General features: G+C 41.3%; 1 protein-coding gene across 1 annotated transcript in view; it reads left to right on the top strand.

Annotated features, from left to right (window-relative positions):
* Nucleotides 1-1979: 1979 nt before the first annotated feature.
* Nucleotides 1980-21164, top strand: part of LOC145350545 (annexin A5-like) — a 69127-nt gene continuing 49942 nt past the window's right edge. Inside the window, exons 1-5 of the mRNA XM_080199747.1 lie at nucleotides 1980-2094; nucleotides 2359-2385; nucleotides 8946-9030; nucleotides 12239-12333; nucleotides 19965-20078. Coding sequence (XP_080055873.1) covers nucleotides 2368-2385; nucleotides 8946-9030; nucleotides 12239-12333; nucleotides 19965-20078 — 312 coding nt within the window. The 5' untranslated portion in view covers nucleotides 1980-2094; nucleotides 2359-2367. The remainder of the gene's footprint in view (nucleotides 2095-2358; nucleotides 2386-8945; nucleotides 9031-12238; nucleotides 12334-19964; nucleotides 20079-21164) is intronic.

Here is a 21164-nt window from a genome sequence, read left to right as displayed (position 1 = left end):
TCCAAGCTCAGGCAGTGCAGCAATCCTGGCAGGATGCAACAGAGGGAATCATCCTAAAAGTCATGCCTTGTTCTTACACCACCAGCTGCCGTATTCCAGTAAGTAGAGAGTTTAAATGTCCCAAAATCACTTTGTGAAGCTGCAGAGAGAAGGTAAGTGTCTAAAGTAAGTGGGTGGGAGCTTGGTAAACATGGGATCCAAGGTAAAATGGCATATTGGGTCACATTGAGAGGCAGGAAGCAGAGGATGATGATAGAGGGATGTTTGCCATGGAGTTCCGCAGAGCTCAGTGGCTCTGTGGTGTACAATAATGATTTGGATTTAAAGGTGGGGGGGGGGTGTGATCAAGAAGTTTGCAGATGACACAAAAATTTTTAGGGTGGTAAACAGTGAGAAGAATAGCTGTAGACTGCTGGAGATATCAATGGACTGGTCAGGTGAGCAGAGCAGTGCCAAATTGAATTCAACCCAGAAAAGTGTGAAGTAATGTACTTGAGGAGGGCTAACAAGGCAAAGGATTTCACTGTAAATTAAGGGACCCTGGAAAGTACTGAAGACCAGAGGGACCTTGGAATGCACATTCATAGATCCTTGATGGTGGCAGGGCAGATAGATAGGTGGTTAAAAAGGCATGTGGGATACTTGCCTTTATTGGCTGAAGCATAGAATACAACAAAGGGTGGTCACGCTGGAACTGTACAAAATACTGGTTAGGCCATAACTGGAGTTATGCAGTTCTAGTTACCACATTATAGGAAGGATGGATAACAGTGGAGAGGATGGGGAGGAGATTTACAAGGATGTTGCCTGGGCTGGAGGGTGTGAACTATGAGGAAAGAGTGAATAGGCTGGGGCTGTTTTTCCTTGGAGCAGCCAAAGTTGAGAGGGGACATGATGGAGGTGTATAAGATTATGAGGGGCATGGATAGGGGTGGATAGAAAGGCAGCTTTTCCATCAGTAGAGGGATCAATAATCAGGCGGTATTAATTTAAAGCAAGAGGCAGAAGGCTGAGAGGGGAATTGAGGAGAATACTTTTCACCCTGAGGGTGGTGGGACTCTGGAATTCATTGCCTGAAAGGGTGGTTAAGCCAGAAAGTCTCATAATATTTAAGGAGTGTTTAGGTATTCACTTGTGTTGCCGTAACTTCCATGGCTATGGGTCAAGTGCTGGAAAACTGGATTTGTGTAGTCAGTTATTGACTGGAGTGGACGTGAAGGGCTGAATGACCTTCGTCTGTTTTGTAAATGTCTATGAATCTATGGCTGAGGATAGCAGGTAAAAAGGTAATGATATCTGAGTGTTCCCAGGAATTACATGGCCTCAACCTTGTACCAGATCTAGCACGGCAGGATAAGTGATTTTGTTAACTTTATTTGACATTTTGTATGTAAAGGTGCAGCAAACTGCTGAAGTTGGATTACTTTTCATATCAGGGAATTAAAGCTGATTGATCAAATTGCCTGGGTTCTTTTGCACCTAGGAAGAGGTCCATTAAAGTAAAACACAGAACCCGTGAAAGTCCCAGGCTTCACCACAGGTACAAACTGACAACTCAAGATTTGCAGCAAAACTGCACAATTTGTTGGATCCTGAATAATAAGGTTACACAACACAAATCACAGGAAGGTGACGGCTGGGAAGATCAGAGAGAAATCTTAACCACCTGCGAGAGACAAAGTAAGCAGACAAGTTGAAACCTGGAAAGAATACTTCTCACAAACAGTACCTTCAGCTCTCTCTAATGTAACAAAACCTCGCCTTTCTAAAGCAGGTAGACTCTGGTTGATAAGTAGAACCATTCCTTGATCTTTGTGACCCACTATAGTCTTGCTGAGCCTCCTTGTAACCCACTGAACTGGACTTCTGAGCCAGTACGGATTAATAAAAGGAAAGATGATAAAATCTCTCAGTGGGTAGTAGGACTACAGTTCCCAGCAGTCGGTGTCACGTTACACCACTTCCTTAGGCAGGGTGGGGTGGAATACAGCTGGGCGGTTTGGAAAATCTGAGTTCACGTTTCTAGTGGTTTTTGCTTTTGAGTTTGTGGAGTTACAGAACAGGGAGAAGTCTTTTGCAAACTTCGGCTACTAGGTATTCCTTCATTGTGACTGTTTTTAATACTTTAAATAAAACAAACCGGGGAAGGAAAAAGCAACGGGTAGATTTGTTTTCTTCTGCTCAGATTAACAGAATAAAGATGTAACCTTGCTTAGATTAGAATTTGGTTGGATATTTAGAGTTAAAACCAAAATAAGAGGTAATCCAGAAAGAAACTTTGAAGTGACATTAGTGAAAGTTATCTAAACAACTTTTTGTGGTTATCTCCACTGATTTTCTTTCATTTGTTTTGACTAGACTGGAAGAATGGCATCGAAAGGGAAGGTAGGTCAAATACAAACTGGGAAAAAAAACTGTTCATGTACTAATTAATATTTTGTAAATAACTTTAAATGTTCTTTTATTGGAGGAAAATGCTCTATTTAAGCGAAACCTGGCTGAAAACACTCAGTCTTGTGAGACAAGAGCGAGTCGAATCAACATTTTAAGTTAATACTGTTACTGTACAGGCTGAATGGCTGCACTCCCTGAAAAAGGGTGGAAACATTGAACTGATTCCAAATATTTGAAAAAGTCAGAGAAATCCTGAATCCAGAAAGATGCAGCCTTCTGGGATTACTGGATGGGTTTTTTTTAATGCTGTAGTATATTGAGGATTTACCATATCATTCCAGTGTCAGTAATCGCTGCCAATTGACCCGAATGAGTATCATGTGAGCTTGTCAATGAGTGACAGTAGGCTATTTGATGGGCAAAGAGGATACTAAGGCTGTTCCTACTGTAATCTAATTCTGTCTATGCATTCCTGTTCTATATGCTCCTTTCCTAAGTCAATGATACCAAAATTAGTTAAAACACAAATGTAATTCCAGAGAGATGCTAGCTCAGAGCTGCCTGGAATTGAACCTCTTCATTATGTTTGGCTTGGATACGAGTGGAGGTAGTGACATTCGAAGATCAGAGTCTTAACATCTGCTCCTTTGCCGTTCTGGATCGAATTTACTCGTGTTTATTTTGTTGAGATTACCTATTCCACTGAACGGTTACTGATGCTTGGTGCCATTTTTATTCAGCTGAAGGCTGTGTGGTGAGTGTTCGACATCACTTCATAGCAACGTGTCAGTGCTGCTGCGGCTGCAGTCTGGCCAAAGTTCATATGCGTGGCAGCTGTGATCTAGTTTACCTCGCAGCGTGGCGATTGGCACCAAATCTCACTGCTGTTACAGTAATTTTGTTAAAGAAGAGATTTGTGAAGTGTTATTTTTGTTAAAGCGACAGTGCTGCATTATTTAACTGTTGCTTTTATTGGGGTTGTGGATCAGGCAAATATTGTGCCCTAAATACTTGAACAGCCTGTTTTTGTTTGCTTCATGTGTGATTAAAGTTAAAACCTTTAGGCTGGCTTCTTTGCAAAAGGTATGAGGTCTTTGGATACAAAACTTGCATAACAAATTTTATTACGTTCGATTTCAATGGTGTACCCAAACATTGCTTACTCAGTAACTTATGTTAGTTTTCATGGAATTTCTAAAATTTAATTGAAACTATGTTGAATTTTGCTTTGAACTGAGTATCACTGAGCTGTTACCCACTGCCTGTGAATTGTTATTTTACAGTGTCCAGTGCTGCTTGGAAATCGATATAAATAATTGGATTTTTAGTGTGATGCCTCCCCTTGTCCTTCCACATAAACCAATAATTTGACTTTGTGCTTCTATGTGATCTCAGCCGTGCAGAGATTCTATTCAGTGAATAGAACAAAATCACCATTTCCCAAGCAAGCTGTAAATCTACCACCCATTCTGTAGGGAAATTCCCTTGCTTCAGTATTTATTCAGGCTTCCATGTATTGTGGAAGGGTTCACAGTTTTAATTGTGTCTATTTTGAGGCCAAAACATTGTGTGTTTTCAGGAAGGAGTTGAATGTAACTGTTGGAGTGAAGAGGATCAGAGGATATGGGGGGAAGACAAAATCGTGCTATTGAGTTGGATGATCAGCCGTGATCATACTGAATGGTGGAACAGGGTTGAAGGGCCAAATGGCCTGCTCTTATTTTCAATATTTTCCTAGCTTTGAGTACTGCTTATTCTGCCATCCTTGACTGAAATCACTAGGCTCTATATAGATCTGGAAGTGAAAGAAGGAACTGGTGCTGTGTAGAACTTAGTAAGCTAGTCCCAATTGACCACATTTGGCGCATATCCCTCTATACCCATCTTACCCATGTAACTGTCTAAATGCTTTTTAAAAGACAAAATTGTACCTGCCTCCACTACTAGCTCTGGCAGTTTGTTCTAGACACTCACCACCGTCTGTGGAAAATGTTGCCCCTGTTCGTATCTCTCCCTGCTCACCTTAAACCTATGCCATTTAGTTTGACATTCCCTTACCTTTGGGAAAAGATGTTGAGTATATAGCTGATCTATGCATCTCATTATTTTATCAACCTCTATAAGATCATCCCCAAGTTTTCTCTGCTCCAGCGAAAAAGGTTCCAGTCTATCCAGCCTCTGTTATAACTTAAACCATCAACTCCTGATAGCATCCTAGTAAATCTCTTCTGCACTTTTTCTAGTTTAATAATATCCTTTCTATAATAGGGTGAACAGAAATGTACACAATATTCCAAATATGGCCTTACCAATGTTTTGTACAACTTTAACAAGACATCCCAACTTCTGTATTCAATGTTATGACCAATGAAACGAAGCATGCCGAATGCTTTCTTCACTTTGTCTGTTATGACTCCACTTTCAAGGAGCTATGAGCCTGTTCCCTTAGATCTCTCTGTTCTATAACACTCCCCACCATTCTACCATTAACTGAGTAATTCCTGCCCTGATGCGATCTACCAAAATGCGAGGTGATGCATTTATCTAAATTAAACTTCATTTGCCATTCATCAGCCCACTGGTCCAATTGATCAAGATCCCTTGCAATTCTACATAACCACCTTCACTGTCCACTATTCCGCCAATCTTGGTGTCACCTGCAAACTCACTAACCATGCCTCCTAAATTCTCATCCAAATCATTAATATAAATGACAAATTACAGTGGACCAGCACTGGTCCCTGAGGCACACTGCTGGTCACAGGCCTACGGTTTGAAAAACAACCCTCTACAACCACCCTCTGTCTTCTGTCATCAAGCCAATTTTGTATCCGTTTGGCTACCTCATCTTGGATCCTGTGAGATTTAACCTACCATGTGGTATCTTGTCAAAGGCTTTGCCAAAGTCCATGTAGACAACATCAACTACACTGCCCTCATCTACCTTCCTGAGAATGAGACAAGATAAGTCAATATTCTTATTGAAGTCAGTCAGCATGCTTGTGCATTTTTCCTACAAGTGTCATGTTGGCTTTTTAGATTTTTCAGAATTTGAATGCTTTGAATTGCATAGTATCTTTTTATTAAAAAAAATGCATGCACAAAAAATACATTCATAATGTGACCAAACCTGTAAATCCTCCCAATTATGCCTATGACAGATGATAAGAGTGGGATAGTCTCCAGGTCAACCGTATTTAATGTCCCTCAGGCATCAGACTGACAACCTGTTCCAGGAAACACTAGCCATGGAAACAATCATAAACACATGCTTTTTCTGCCTCATGTGCCGGTAACCACAGGAAATGTCTGTGTTTCAACTACTTCCTCTTTCGCTATGAGCCGGGCAGTATCTTCTTCCTTCGTAAAGACAGATGCAAAATACTCATTTAGTATTTTGGCCATGTCTCTGCCTCTATGTATAGATCCTGAATCAGCTCTTCCCTTTTTACTATTTGTGTTATTATTTATTTGCCAATAGAAGACCTTTGCATTTCCTTTTTATGTTAGCTGCCAGTTTCTACTCCTCCTCTCTCTTTGCTTCTCGTGTTTCTTTTTCCACTGCCCCCTGCCCCCCCCAAAAAAAGCTTTCTATATACTGCCTGATTCTCAGTTGTATTATCCACCTGACATATGCATTCTCTTTCTACTTCTTGCTCTCTGTCACGCGTGATCTAGGATGCTCTAGATTTGTTTATCTGATCTTTCCCCCATGTGGGAACATAGCTCGACTGTACCTAGAATCGTAGAATCCCAACAGTGTAGAAGGGGGCTGTTTGGCCTGACTGCACGGATAATAATCCTACCCAAGCCCTATTCCTGTACCTCCATATATTTACCTTATCAGTCCCCCTGACACTAAGGGGCAATTTTAGCACAGTCAGTCAACCAAACCTGCACATCTTTGGACTGTGGGAGGAAAGCGGAACACCCGGAGGACACCCATGCAGATGTGAGGAGAATGTGCAAACTCCACACAGACAGTGACCTGAGCCGGGAATTGAACCCAGGTCCCTGGAGCTGTGAAGCAGCAGTGCTACCGTGCCGCCCATTCTCGCCCGATTGAAGTTGACCTTCCCCAATTAATTAATTTCACTCTGGATTACTCCTTGTCTTTTTCCACAGCAATCTAAACCTTGTGATACTCTGATTACTCTCCCCTAAGTGTTTCGCTAATGATCCATCTGATTTTCCCAGAACCAGATGCAGCAATGCCTCCTTACGGAATATACCCTGTAGTGCAATGATTCTTAGCTTTCACCTATGTAGATTCTGCCTTTGACCATTTGAAGACACCCTTTCTCTCCAGCAGGATAATGCTCTGTCTGACTAATACTGCTTCCCCACCTCTTTTTCTTTTCTGAACAGCTTGTATCCAGGAGTGTTTATTATATAGTCCTCCTCTTTTGAGCCAGGTCTCTGTTATTGCCACATCATATTTCCACATACTGCGCCTTCAACCTGCTGATCATATTTACCAGATTCTGTGCATTCACATTTACTGACAGTAAACCTCATTTAGACTTTATCAAGTTCCTTCTTACTCTCATCCAATTTATAGTGCAAACTATCTATCTCAATTCTTTCTTCACCTTGATTTCCCTCATTATTTCCTTCTGGTTCCCACACCCCTGCTTTAAACTCTTCCCCCAGTAGCATTAGCAAATTGTCCCACAAGGATATTGGTTTTGGCTTTGTGACCTGAGCTGTGCAGGTCGAAACTGCCCCAATGTCCCAGGGCTCAAAAGCTCTCTTGCTCTACACCATCTCATCAGTCATGTATTCATCTGCTCTGGGCTGCAGCATCTGGATCTTGACATAAGGTCATTTTGTAAGATATCACAGAGGCAATTGATGGCCTCCTTAATGAAGTGTATTTGCCTTGTACATAATTCCTCTGACATATCGACTGATATCCTTTCCCGAAATGCTCCCTCAAAATGGCTAATTGATTCTTCTGAACAGCCTGTGGGAATGGTGTGTGACTCCTCATCCTTGCTCCTTGCATCTTGTTTCTACTTTTGCATGAGAGAACCCAGAAAGACCGAAAGTTAGAAAAGACATGTTTCCACCTCTCAGATTTAATCTGTAACTGATGTTACCTGTGTGAATGATAGTCCAAGTCATTTTGAAGTTACCTGACAGATGACAAGCACAACCTTGATAAGACAAATGACTGTTACTGCTAATTTGTTTTAAAAAGTCTTGTATATTTAACAGGTCTAATATGCCATGCTTAAAAGTTACAGGCAATAAAATTCAAATTGTCTGAACTCACCTTAAAAAGTTCACTGCTGCTGCTGCTGCCTTGGAATCAGCTTGTTTTAAATTTCTTCCTGTGTAGATTCAGCCCCTATAATGAACAGGTTGAATCAGACAGATGTACCTTTTGGTGCACCTTCTGGGCATTTGGCCCAAGATTTGACAGTGGGATCAGCAGGATCATCTCTGGAGGTTTTGGAGCAGTACATTCCTGCTTTCTAAGAGTCCTGGTATAAATCTGTGCAAGTGTGCATGTCAGGAATTCCAGTTCATTTTTGACTTCTGATAGCGATGATACTGGCCCTGATCTCGCAGTTCTAATTTCAGTGAATCTCAAACTAGTCTTGATCTTGTAAGATAAGTCCAAAACTGCTTCTGAATGCTAAATGTTAGATTTCTGGGTATTATTCTGTTTGCATTAAATCAGTGACATATACAAAGGTTCAGCATTGATACTTTAGTTGAGGCTGCTCAGAAATACTGAGGATGCACATGAGGACAAAATGTGTACAATGTCTGAGTTGACATTGAATTTGATATGGTTGAGGGGGTGGGGGTGGGGGCGGGGGGGTGCGGGGTGTGGTGTTGAGCAGTAAAATGGAACTGTGCAAAGTTAACTCATGACAGCAAAGTTAAAATAACTTTCCCTGTGCCTAAAAAAAAACTGTAAATTTCAGCTGCATAGAATTGAGTGATTAAATTACAGATTGATAATGTATTTTAGTTGGCTGAAGTTCTGGCTTTGTCCAATATTGTAAGAAGTCTCACAACACCAGGTTAAAGTCCAACAGGTTTATTTGGTAACAAACGCTACTACTATTCGGAGTGAGATTTGCATTCTAATCAGTATTCTGTAAACTGAGTGTGTGCCTTTATATTCCCTGTTCGTAATCAGAATTCCCCATTCACCTGACGAAGGTGCAGAGCTCCGAAAGCTAGTGGCATTTGTTACCGGATAAACCTGTTGGACTTTAACCTGGTGTTTTGAGACTTCTTACTGTGTTTGCCCCAGTCCAATGCCACATCGCCACATTTTGTCCAATATTGTCAAGGTATAAACTGAACATTAATCCCTAGAGCACAGCTTAGTCAGAACTGTGGGCAATGAAGCTTGTAGCCCTATCATCTGGAATGTGTAATATTTTACAGTAGCATCAAAGCTTGCCATTAAGAGGTGAAGAGGAAAAATAATGCTTTGTTTGTGGCCTTTAGGATTGCAAATGTTTGTAAATCTTAGCTGCCTATATTTTTAAAATTGTACTAGCTTTTCAATTGTACTTGTTGTCTAGGCTCCAAGAGGAACTATTAAGGATTTCCCAAACTTTGATGCAAATCAAGATGCAGAGTTGCTTCGAAAAGCAATGAAAGGACTGGGTGAGTATTCTTGTATTAACGCCAACGTTAGAAATACTTCAACCGGATAACATTTCTTTTACATGTTTCTTGAATCATTCTTGTGTTAAGAATTTTGCTGTATGATGTATGTAAAGACAACCTTTGAGAGTTTCTGACTATCCATCAGTCTCCATTAGCCAGTATGTAGCTGTCCTGCTATTAGGAGATTGCAGTCTAGCTGATGTGATCGGCACTATCCAGCAGAACCCAGGTTGCACATTATCTACAGGCATCTTAGAGTTCAAGATAACTTGGCAGAGGAACTATGATCGTTTTGTTTTGTAGTCATAGAATCATAGAACCCTACAGTACAGAAAGAGGCCATTCGGCCCATCGAGTCTGCACCGAACACAATCCCAACCAGTCCCTAACCCCATATTCCTACTTATTATGCCCACTAATCCCTCTTACCAATACATCCCTGGACACTAAGGGACAATTTCTTAGCATGGCCAATCAACCTAACCTGCACATCTTTGGACTGTGGGAGGAAACCGGAGTACCCAGAGGAAACCCACGCAGACACGAGGAGAATGTGCAAACTCCACACAGACAGTGACCCGAGCCGGGAATCGAACCTAGGACCCTGGAGCTGTGAAGCAGCAGTGCTGACCACTGTGCTACCGTGCCGCCTGTCCTGTACTTAGTCCTGTACTTCAGTCTGAGAAAGACTTCAAACTATGTTCTTCTCTTGATGGTTTGACTTGATTTAGTATTGTCACATGGGATACAGTGAAAAGCATTGTTTCTTGCACACTATACAAACAAAACATACCGTTCATAGAGTACATAGTGGAGAAGAAAAGGAGAGACGAGGGTGCAGAATATAGTGTTGCAGTCGCAGAGTGTAGAGAAAGGTCAGCCCGATTATAAGGTAGGTCCATTCAAAAGTCTGGTGACAGCAGGGAAGTAGCAGTTCTTCAATCGTTTGGAACGTGACCTCAGACTTTTGTATCTTTTTCCCAACGGAAGAAGGTGGGAGAGAGAATGTCCGAGGTGCATGGGATCCTTGATTATGCTGGCTGCCTTTCCGAGACAGCAGGAAGTGTAGGCAGAGGCACTGCAAGGGAGGCTGGTTGTGGTAGGAGGTAGTTTGCATTTAATTAATTATTTTGAAGTTCTTTGACTTTTATACAGGCAAATGTCTACAGACCCCAAATGCTAATGAGATGAATAACCAGTTAATTTATCTTGGTTGTAGTTGAGGGAGAAATGCAGGCATGGGAAAACAGCCTCCCTAGTCTCGAGTAGAAATTCTGGGATCTTTATAAGCCAATTGAGTCATTGGCCCAGGCTTTGGATAACCATCTCATTCAAATGATGGCAGATGTGACAATGCAAGCACTTTTTCAGCTGGGTTGGACCTTCAGCCTACGTTATATGCTCACATTCTAAAATCTTAGACCAAAATCTTCCAATCACCCCTTTCAATAAAGTTCTGGTATACAACAAATTTAACAGTACTTCTAAATAAGATCCCTGTTCTCCTGTGGTTTCACCTCAACTGCAGAAATAAATGCTGGGCTAGTGAAGCTCAAGTGATGCATTTTGGTGGATTGAACCAGGGCAGGGCTTACTCAGTTAATGGTAGGGCGTTGGGGACAGTTACAGAACAAAGAGATCTGGGGGTACAGATTCATAGCTCCTTGAAAGTAGAGTCACAAGTGAACAGAGTGGTGTAGAAGGCATTCAGCATACTTGGTTTCATTGGTCAGAACATTGAATACAAGAGTTGGGATGTCTTGTTGAAGCTGTACAAGACACTGGTAAGTCCAACTTGGAATTCTGTGCACAGTTCTGGTCACCCTATTATAGAAAAAATATTATTAAACCAGAAAGAGTGCAGAAAAGATTTACTAGGATGCTACTGGGACTTGATAGTTTGAGTTAGAAGGAGAGGCTGGATAGAGTGGACTTTTCCTCTGGAGCGTAGAAAGCTGAGTGATCTTACAGAGGTCTATAAAATAATAAGGGGCATAAATCAGCTAGATAGTCAATATCTTTTCCCAAAGATAGAGGAGTCTAAAACTAGAAAGCATAGGTTTAAGACGAGAGGGAAGAGATATGGAAGTGTCCAGATAGGCAATTTCTTCACACACAGGGCGGTGAGTGTTTGGAACAAGCTGCCAGAGGTAGTAGTAGAGGTGGGTACAATTTTACCTTTTAAAAAGCACTTAGACAAAATGGGGTATAGAGGGATATGGGCCAAATGTGGGCAATTGGGATTAGCTTAGGAGTTTAAAACAAAAGGGCGGCATGGACAAGTTAGGCCGAAAGGCCCATTTCTATGCTGTAAACCTCTATGACTCTAAGTCCCATAAAGTTAACTTAAAAAAAAACCTCAACCTGCTTTGTAGATTCTTAACATTCTGTTATTGAGGATCTGGTGCAGGTGTTTTAAATTTGTACTACTGTTTGCAAAGTATTAACTCCTCCTCCTTTCTTGAATGACTAATGAAGGGAAAATGTTTTCAAATGTAACAATTCAAACCAAGTAACACTGTATTTTTGGGCTTTATGTCCTGGGAAAGATATCTTTGCCGTAGGGTGCAGAGCAGACTCACCACAATAATCGCTGGACTTAGAGTTAATTGTTGAGTTGCAAAAATGTGGCTTGTAGTCCCTTTAATAGATTGAGAGGTGATCTAATCATTGATGTTTCAAATTATAAACAAATTTAATAGGATAAGACAAATAAATGTTTCTTTTGATGAAACCAGACAATAATCTTACAATCCGAGCTAGGAATGAAATTGGAGAGCTGGTTATTTGAATTTAATGACTTGGATTAATAACACATCCTGTCACCGCAAAACTGTAAAGTTTTAGTTTCTCTTCATGGATACTGTCTATGACTCTTTGAAAACTGCTCTGTGAATGTAATATACTGCCCCAGATTCAATTCTTCCCCCTCTCCCAGTCCATGAATATATTTTTGCCTCTAAAATTATGCTCACGTTTCCCAAAATTCCATGTTCAAATCCCTCCAACCTTGTCCAAAGTCATAACGATACCTTCCACTTCCGTGACATTGTATACTTACCCTCCTTAGACTGTATCTAAAAAGGAAGGCTTATTGTTTCAAGTACAGGTTGTTCTATAGGATATATATTGAACTATAGGATACGAGCAATAAATTGACATCGTTCTGTCTGCATTAAATTCTAGATTTTCTTTTGTCCTGTAGGTACTGATGAAAGTGCCATCCTTCACATCCTAACGACCAGGAGCAGCGCCCAGCGTATGAAAATCTGCCTTCAATACAAAACTCTGTTTGGCAGGGTAGGAAAACATTTATATGCCTGCTTCTTTATGCTGCTCAAACTGCTTTTAATGGAGTTAGTAGAAACACAAATTATTAATCTAGTTCTCCTTCTACAATCATGATAGCCACAGGATATAATGGAGATTATGCTTCAATCCCTTTATTAGTTCATTTACAATAGACTCAGACACGTGGCAAGGAAAAAACCCCAGTTGGGAAATCTTTATGAAATATAGGTCCAAAGTCACCTGATCATTCCAAGTGTGATATGTCATGTGTTAAATTAATCATAACATTCTGCTTCTACTGTCCTCCTCCGGAGCCTGTCCCATTGATGGGCCACTTGATCACTAGAATAATGAGACAATTTTAATCCCCTAGGGTGGATGGAAGAGGGATGGGGAGATGATTAAATTACTCACCCATTTCTTGAGAGCAGGTTTCTCATATCCCCCCACCCCCTTCCCTGCCTGTTCCAATCAAATAGGAGGTATGTGCATATATGGTGGAGGGGGCGAGTAATCTGTTCTTAAAAAGGTGAGTTAATAATTTAAAATGCTAATGTGACTGCGTGCCTCAGATTTCAACGTGTCTTGCTGTGGGCTGTGATTCAGGACTCAGGGAAACCAGGCAGAGGTTGTTGTACTCAAAGCCAGCACTTAATTGCTTTTCCAGCACTATTCTAGACCAGAAACACGAGTGCTATCTGCTGTTCCCCACCTCCATCTGACCCCAAGATGTGATTGGCCTCCATCCTGGGGCTTAACTGGCCAGCCTACCTTCCCACTCCTCAAATCACCAGTCTCCCACTGACAAACAATATGGATTGTACTGAGAGAAACTCATTGTGTGGATCCACAGCAGTCGTTATTGAACTAACATTATTTATACCTCCTCAACAGAGAGGGCAGCATAACAAAATGCTCAATTCTTGCAGTATACTACATTCTCTCCCTAATTGGGAGAGGAGGGAACAACTTGTACGTTAGAATGTATGGACCGTTTCCAGAATACCTCTGTGACTTTCACTTTCTTTCTGACTTCCACTTTGTATTGTAGGAGGAATTTGGACTATAGGGAGTTTGCATGCTCTCCCTTTGTCAGCTTTCCTCTTTCAAACGAATGATTTACACAAATCTTGTGTTATCTGCAAACTTGGAGATATTACATTTAGTTCCCTAATGTAAATCATTAATATTGTGAATAGCTGGGGTCCCAGTGTTGATCCCTGCGGTACCCCACTCATCACTGCCTGCCATTCACAAAAAGACCCATTTATTTCTACTTTTTAGTTCCTGTTTGCCAACCAGTTTTCTATCCATCTCAATAAACTACCCCAATCTCATGTGCTTTAATGTTTCATGCTAATCTCTTATTTGGACTTTGACAAAAACCTTCTCAAAGTCCAAATAAACCACATCCACTGATTTCCCCCTCATCAGCCCTACTAGTTACATAAGAACATAACATAAGAAATAGGAGCAGGAGTAGGCCATCTAGCCCTTCGAACCTGCCCTGCCATTCAACAAGATCATGGCTGATCTGAAGTGGCTCAGTTCCACTTACCCGCTTTCTCCCCATAACCCTTAATTCCCTTGTCTATCAGAAACCTATCTACCCGTGACTTAAATATATTCAGTGAGGTAGCCTCCACCACTTCAATGGACAGAGAATTCCAGAGACATTGTCAAAGAATTCCAGTAGATTTATCAAGGATGATTTATTTTTCGTAAGTCCATTTTGACTTTCTCCAATTCTACCACTGTTTTCCAAAAGCTGTGTTATAAAATCTTGACAATGGACTCTGGAATTTTCCCCACTATTGACGTCAGGCTGATTTGTCTATAATTACCTATTTTCTCTCTCTAACTCTCTTTTTGAATAGTGGGATTACATTATCTACCCTCCAAATTATAGGAACTGTTTCAAAGTCTATAGAATCTTGGAAGATGAGCACCAATGCATCCACTGTTTCTTGGGCTACTTCCTTAAGTACTCTGGAATGTTGAATATCAGGCCCTGGGAGTTTATCAGCTTTCTATCCCATCAATTTCCCCAACACCATTTCCATAGTAATACTGATTTCTTTCAGTTCCTATCTCTCGCTCACTAAACTCCATGTTGCCCAAGATTTCTGGTATGTTATTTGTGTCCTCCTTTGTGAAGACAGGACCAAAGTATATATTTGGTTGGTCAGTCATTTTTTTGTTCCCCATTATAAATCCCCCCGTTCCTTACTGTAAGGAAACTACATTTGTCTTCACCAATCTTTTTCTCCTTGCATACCTGAAGAAACTTTTATAGACAGTTTTTATGTAAGTTTATTCTCATACTGTACTTTGCTCTTAATCAATCCCTTGGTTTTCCTTTGCTGAATTCGACTTCTTCCAATTGTCAGGTCTGTTGTTTATCTTGACTAATTTGCCCCTTCCTTGGTTCAAGTGCTGTCTCTAAATTGCTTTGTAAGCCATGGTTTGGCCACTTTTCTCATTTTACTTTGGTGCCAGACAGGAATAAACAATTGTTGCAGTTCACCCATGCACCCCTTGAATGTTTGCCATTCTTATCCACCATTATCCTTTATGTTACATTCCCCAATCAATCATAGCCGACTGTGATTGCCATCATCGTAATTTCCTTTTAAGATTCAGGACCCTAGTCTCAGAATCAACTACATTACTCTTTGTCTCGATGATGAATTCTATTATATAGTGGTCACTCATCCACAAGGCATCTCGCACAGTTAGATTGCCAATTATTCTTTTCTCATGAGACAAAATCCTGTCCAAGATGGCCTGTTCTCTAGTTAGTTACTCAACGTATTGGTCCAGAAAACCATCTCATACACACTCCAGGAATTCCTCATCTACGGTATCGTGACTAATTTAATTTGCCAACCTATTTGCAGATTAAAGTCACCCATAATTGCAGACATCCCTTTATTGCATGTGTCTCTAATTTCCCCCTACGGGCCATTCCCCTCAATTGTATTCAAAGCAGTATATCTATTTTGCAGTGGAATAGCCAGAGGAAATTCCTACACCGTCTGCCTAGTCCTCTTGCCCTGCCTGGTGGTCACCCATTCCCTTCCTGTATGTAGAGTCTAAGCTCTGTGTGACTCTGGCCCTTGATTTCACTACCTGTCACTTTTCTTCCGTCCACTTGTTGTCTTTTCTTGATTTCCCCTCTTCTGATTCTTTGCGTAGGTTCCCATCCCCCTGCCATTGTAGTTTAAACCCCCCCTTTACCACTCTAGCAATCATTCTGTCTAGGACATCATTACTGTTCTTGCCCAGATGTAATCCATCCCGTTTGTATTGGTCCAGTTTGTGTCATGACCACTGGCTGTTCATTCTCTCCTTTCAGAATCTTCTCTGAGACATCCTTGACCCTAGCACCAAGGAGGTAACATACCATCCCAGAATCTCTTTTGTGCCACAGAAATGCTTTTCTATTCCCCTTACAACTGAATCCCCTGTAACTATTGCATTCCCACACTTCTACATTTCACCCTGCGCAGAACTAAATCATGGTGCAACAAATTTGGCTCTTGTTTTTCCCTCAGAGGCCATTCCCCTCCACAGTATTCAAAGCAGTATACCTATTTTACCATGGAATAGCCAAAGGAAATTTCTGCACTGCATGCCTCGTCCTTTTGTCCTGCCTGGTGGTTAGCCATGCCCTCCCTGTCTGTGGAGTCAGAGCCTGCGGTGAGAACACCTCTCTATCCATACTATCCACACTACTCTCTGCCGCATGGATGCCTCATGGTGTCCCTGGTCATTGCTCCAGCTGCAAAACACAGGCTTCCAGGAGTTGCAACTGAAAACATTTCCTGCACGCATGCTGACCCCGAGCATTGGAAATGATCCTGGTTTCCGACACTGAGCAGAAGGAGCACATCATGGCTTTGAGCTCTTCTGACTTCTTAATATTAGACCTTTTGTAAGATCCTTAATATCAATAACTATAGGTACTTTTTCCCCTGGTCCTTGATACTACAGAACATAGCCCTTACAAATGGTAAACCACAAGAAGACCTCACAAACTATAAGCACTAAGAGTAGTAAATATTTACCTATCCTTATCTATAACTTACCAGTCAACACTCTCCCTTGTAGCCTCTATTCCGGCAGCTGGGCAAAACCACCCTCTGAAGATTATAAAGTCAGCAGGCCAAAAAACCTCTTTCCCCGCAGCACCGAATAACCACTGTGCTCCAAATTCCCAAAACACACACTCACTCTGGCTGTGTCTCACTCAGGATGTGCTCTGTCCCATCTCACTTATCTGTGATGCTGTAGAATTGTACAGACACAGTTGACATCCTAAATAATATTTTGTACTGATACAACGCTTTGGTAAGTGGTTCCTTACCTCTTGTTAGTTCATTCTAATGGAATTATACATTTGACAGATCCATCTTAATTCCATTAGCTAAATTAGAAAACAAGTCTTCACTACTAGGGAGTGGGGAGGTATCATCCTTGATTACCTTATTTACTGTTTGCTTATTTCCACAATTAACCAGTTTCAGCACATTCTCTGCTTTTCCCCACCTTAATTACTCCTGTTCTTTCTAATCTATCCAGCTGTTTACTTGCGCTTCTAACTGTGCTGACCTTGCAAAAATCATCTTTACAATGTTCTTTAACTTGACTTTGGCTGGGTGATGACTAATTTTACCATTCGTCCTCCTTCAAAGGCAACTTTATGCTGTCTTGGCATTCTCTCAATGTTAGACACATCCTTACTGACCCTGACTGTAAATAACTTGGCCCAGTTCCAATTTCTTCCCACCTGGGAGAATTTGTTCTTTCTGCCTCAGTGAGCACTGGAATACTATCTTCAGCCCTAGTACTTTCATCATCCGTCTGCTTTGTGGCCAAGTACAACTCTCGATCTTGTTTGCTAACATGAACTTCTGTTTCCAAACCTATTGTGTGTGCGTTCAGTTTCCCAGCATCCTGAACTAGCTTTAGATCTACCACAATCTCAAGCTGGTGCGTGCCTGGTTTACCACAACTTGGAACATTACTGTTTCCTCTACTTGTTAATACTGTGATTAGAACAGCCTTCCCACTTGAATATATCAGCTTGACAGGGAATCACAGAATTATTAAGACACAGAAGGAAGTTAGTGCCATTCTCCTTTTATTCCAGACTCCTGCAACATTGATTAGACACCATGTTAAAAGCATCTGGCTCCTTCATTATTTTCTTTATTCTTGCTCCTATTATATTCACTTTCAACCAAATGTATAACCTCCCACTATAATTTTATCAATCCTCTTTGTTAAAAACTACTCCATTGTCCCCTAATATTTTTCAGTTATGTACCATGCTGATTCATTGTGAACTGGAATAAGATGTGCACAAATGGAATAATCTTGCACAATTTGAGTAAAATGACTCAAATTTCCTCAAATTGGGTATGTTTAAAGGGTTGATGGCTACCATGGCAATGGTAGCTCTTATTTTCTGACTCTGAGACTGTGAATGGGGCTGCTGTGCCTGAATCTCGCTAAAAGCCAGTGGATCCTCCCTTGCCTGCTCAGGAAAAGAATTCCCTTCAATCTGCACCTGTCTATTCCTGCCATTTCCATAACCCGGGCCTTCTCTTGGGCTTCTTTCCACAAAAGTTTACTGCCTTTCCTGAAAATTTTAGCCTCGACTTTCTTGTTCCTTATAGGCCTCCTTTGAATGTGCCTCTAAGACTGATTTCTAAATTCGTACCATACCCACAGTGATCAGAGTTTCTTTCACACTGACTCACTGTGTACCTGGATGTAATGTGAATAAATGGAGTAATCTTTCAAATGACTCAAACGTTCCCAAAATTAACTTCAGAAGTTTCAAGAAGTGTGTCCCAATATTCTTTGGCCCTTCATTTCTCAAAGTCTAAAAAAGAATTTCGCCCCAATCTCTTGTGTGCCACACTGAGATGCAACCATTGTTGATCTAACTTTGTTTACACTTCCCTGACAGAGAGGGCAGTACAATAAAATGTTCTTACTCTGAGGAGAGTGTCAGAGAAATTTGGGTGCCACTTTGCCTGATTTTTTGACCATCATTTTCAATGGGTAGAAAATCTTGCACAGCATGAGTGAGGGAGGCTAAAAATGTAAAACTAAAATGTGTTGCTTCTGCCTTCGTACCACTTGTGGCAACATCTACATTGTAGTAACTGACTGTGTGACATAAAAACCTTGAATTGTCTCTCGATTTCATTTATTCCTTTTTTACTGATTTGCCAATTCCAGAAACTTAAGCACTTAATAGGGATTGACACTTTAGTGCAGTTGTGAGGGTGTGCTGCACAGTCTAAGCTGCTTCCTTGCTAATAAGTGGCTAAACTAAGGCCCTGCCTGTCCTCTAAATTAACATATTCATTGGCTTAGAAACCATAGATACTCTACAGTACAGAAGGATGCTATTCGGGCTATCGCGTCTGCACCAACAACAATCCCACCCAGGCCCTATCCCCGTAACTCCACATATTTACCCTGCTAATTCCTCTAACCTACGCATCCTGGGACACTACAGGACAATTTAGCATGACCAATGCATCTGAGCTGCACATCTTTGGAGTGTGGGAGGATCTTGCAGCACCCGGAGGAAACTCACACAGACTCAAGGAGAACGTGCAAACTACACAAGCCAGGAATCAAGCCCAGATCTCTGCAGTTGAGACAGCAGTGCTAACCACTGTGCCACCATGCTGGCTTCATTGAAGGAAGTGAGAGTTCCCCTGATGCCATAGCCAATGTTTATCCTTTAACTTGATTCTCAAGTCGTTATCTTCATTGCTATTAACTGGTTACAATTTCCTTACATTACCCCTTTGACTACACCTCTTTTCAAAAAAAAAGTCTGAAAAGCACTTTGTGTTATCCCGAGGTCGAAAAAAGAAGTGTCAGCAAGTTCTTCTCTTTTTAACTAGTGGTACAATCTTTTCACTGTTGAATTTCACACTACAATTTATAACTTAACAAATAGCCATCATTTTCTTAAACCTGTATTCGAAACCTTTCAGTCCCCAGTAATCTTCTAGTAAATCCTTCACTATACCTTTACTAATGGTTAATTGGAACAGTGTGCAATAATGTGACCTAATTCAAACTCATCTTTGCTTCCATTCTGTTCTGTGCCCTGACCTTTAAAAGGCTGTTGCCTTTTCTGCCCTTGGTCCCACTTTTAAATTCCTATAAGATTTTCTCAAGTAATGACATCTTTAATCAGTTGGATTATTCAGGCTGCTGTCTTATATTTCAAGCAAGATTTTAAAAAGCAGGAATTGCCATTATTCTTTCAAAAGCAGAGGTAATTGGGAGTTTTAGCCACAGGTTTTCTGGTGTTTCTTTATTCTCTGTTTTAAAGAGTGATCAGAGGAGAAGGATCGGGTTTGAACAAAAGTTTTACGGTCATTAAATATCCTGCTTTGATATTACAATCCATTTTAGTCCGAGCTGCTTACTCACTCTTGCATCAGATATTTTTATTCATGTCCATCTTCAAATAAAATTCAAATTCCTGCTCTGACTCTCACTAAGTGCAAACATGTGTCAACTGTATTCACTGTTGAATCTTGGCAGAGACTTGTTAAAAGAATGCGTTGTCTAACAGTAATCTTATTTATATACAACAGGATCTTGTTGAGGATCTGAAGTCTGAACTGAGTGGCAAGTTTGAGAAGCTGATTGTTGGGCTGATGAAGACTCCTGTACAATATGATGTCTCTGAATTGCACAAAGCACTTAAGGTAAATTGTTCGGGGGATTCTTCTGCTTTTTACTGTGGTGCCTTGAAGATCTTGTTTTACATGGAAGATCAGTTAGATGCTAAAAATACACGACTTCATCAATCCAGTTTTTAACATTTGTTTAAAGATCAATAAACCTTTTTTTGCTATAAGATTCCAGTTATTAATTCTAGAACACTGCTGCTGGTCAAGTTAATCAAGTCTTGATTTCACTCCCACATTTGTGCTTTTTGGAGCACTCCTCGGGGACCAGGAGAAGCGGGAGTGTTTTGGCCATCACTTTGCAGATGATGGCATCTTTCTCTTCTCCTTCCCATACTCAGTGATTTCCCCATCCTGCCCTCTCACCCTGCAACCTTCAATTTACAGCCTGCCCCATGGTCTCAGATGCTGGGGATAATCCTGAAAGATCCAGGGCTGCAGCAGCAAGAAAAGAAAAAAATTAAAATAGTCTTCTGCCATTAGGATCAGCAATACTTCCACATCCCTGGTCTTGATGGAGTTCTGCACACTGGCGCACCCCTCCTTCCTGTGAACATTTGGGCACTTAAAGTTAGAGTTCCAACTCTAGATGGAGACTTGACCGCACGGTGGGCTGGACTTTGATTCCCTGGCCAACAGCTCTGAAGATTGCACGTAAAATCCAGTGGGTGGCATTCCTGCTGCCTACCTATCCACCCCAAATCTGTCTAAGAGTTTGTGGGAGCAGGGGAGAAGAGGAGACATTGGAATGCCCCCGCCATTGGGCTCATTGAGGTGTTTATGTTGCCAATTAATGGTGAATTAAGGACTTCATCCCTCCCTTGTCAGTGTTTTGCCTGCAGTGGCATGAGTCCATGTGGAAAGCCCCGCAGCTTTAGCTGTGAGGGGCATTGTCTAACGAGGAGGTGGAAAAAGTACCTTTGCAGGTCCCCTGGGCCTGAGAACATCCCTCTCCCTTTATCCTTCCTCCAGCTTCTTGAATGCAGTCTCGCCCCAACTCCCACTCACTGAAACCCTGACACCGGACGTATCTGGGCTTCTCAGCTTTAGGGACTTCCCAGCAATGACCACTGTTCCCAGCTGCTGCTGCTGGGATTTCGGAGT

The sequence above is a fragment of the Carcharhinus amblyrhynchos genome, chromosome 1, assembly GCF_965287045.1.
Source record: "Carcharhinus amblyrhynchos chromosome 1, sCarAmb.v2.hapA, whole genome shotgun sequence".
Lineage (NCBI taxonomy): Eukaryota > Metazoa > Chordata > Chondrichthyes > Carcharhiniformes > Carcharhinidae > Carcharhinus > Carcharhinus amblyrhynchos.
This window is presented reverse-complemented; position numbering and strand designations above follow the sequence as displayed.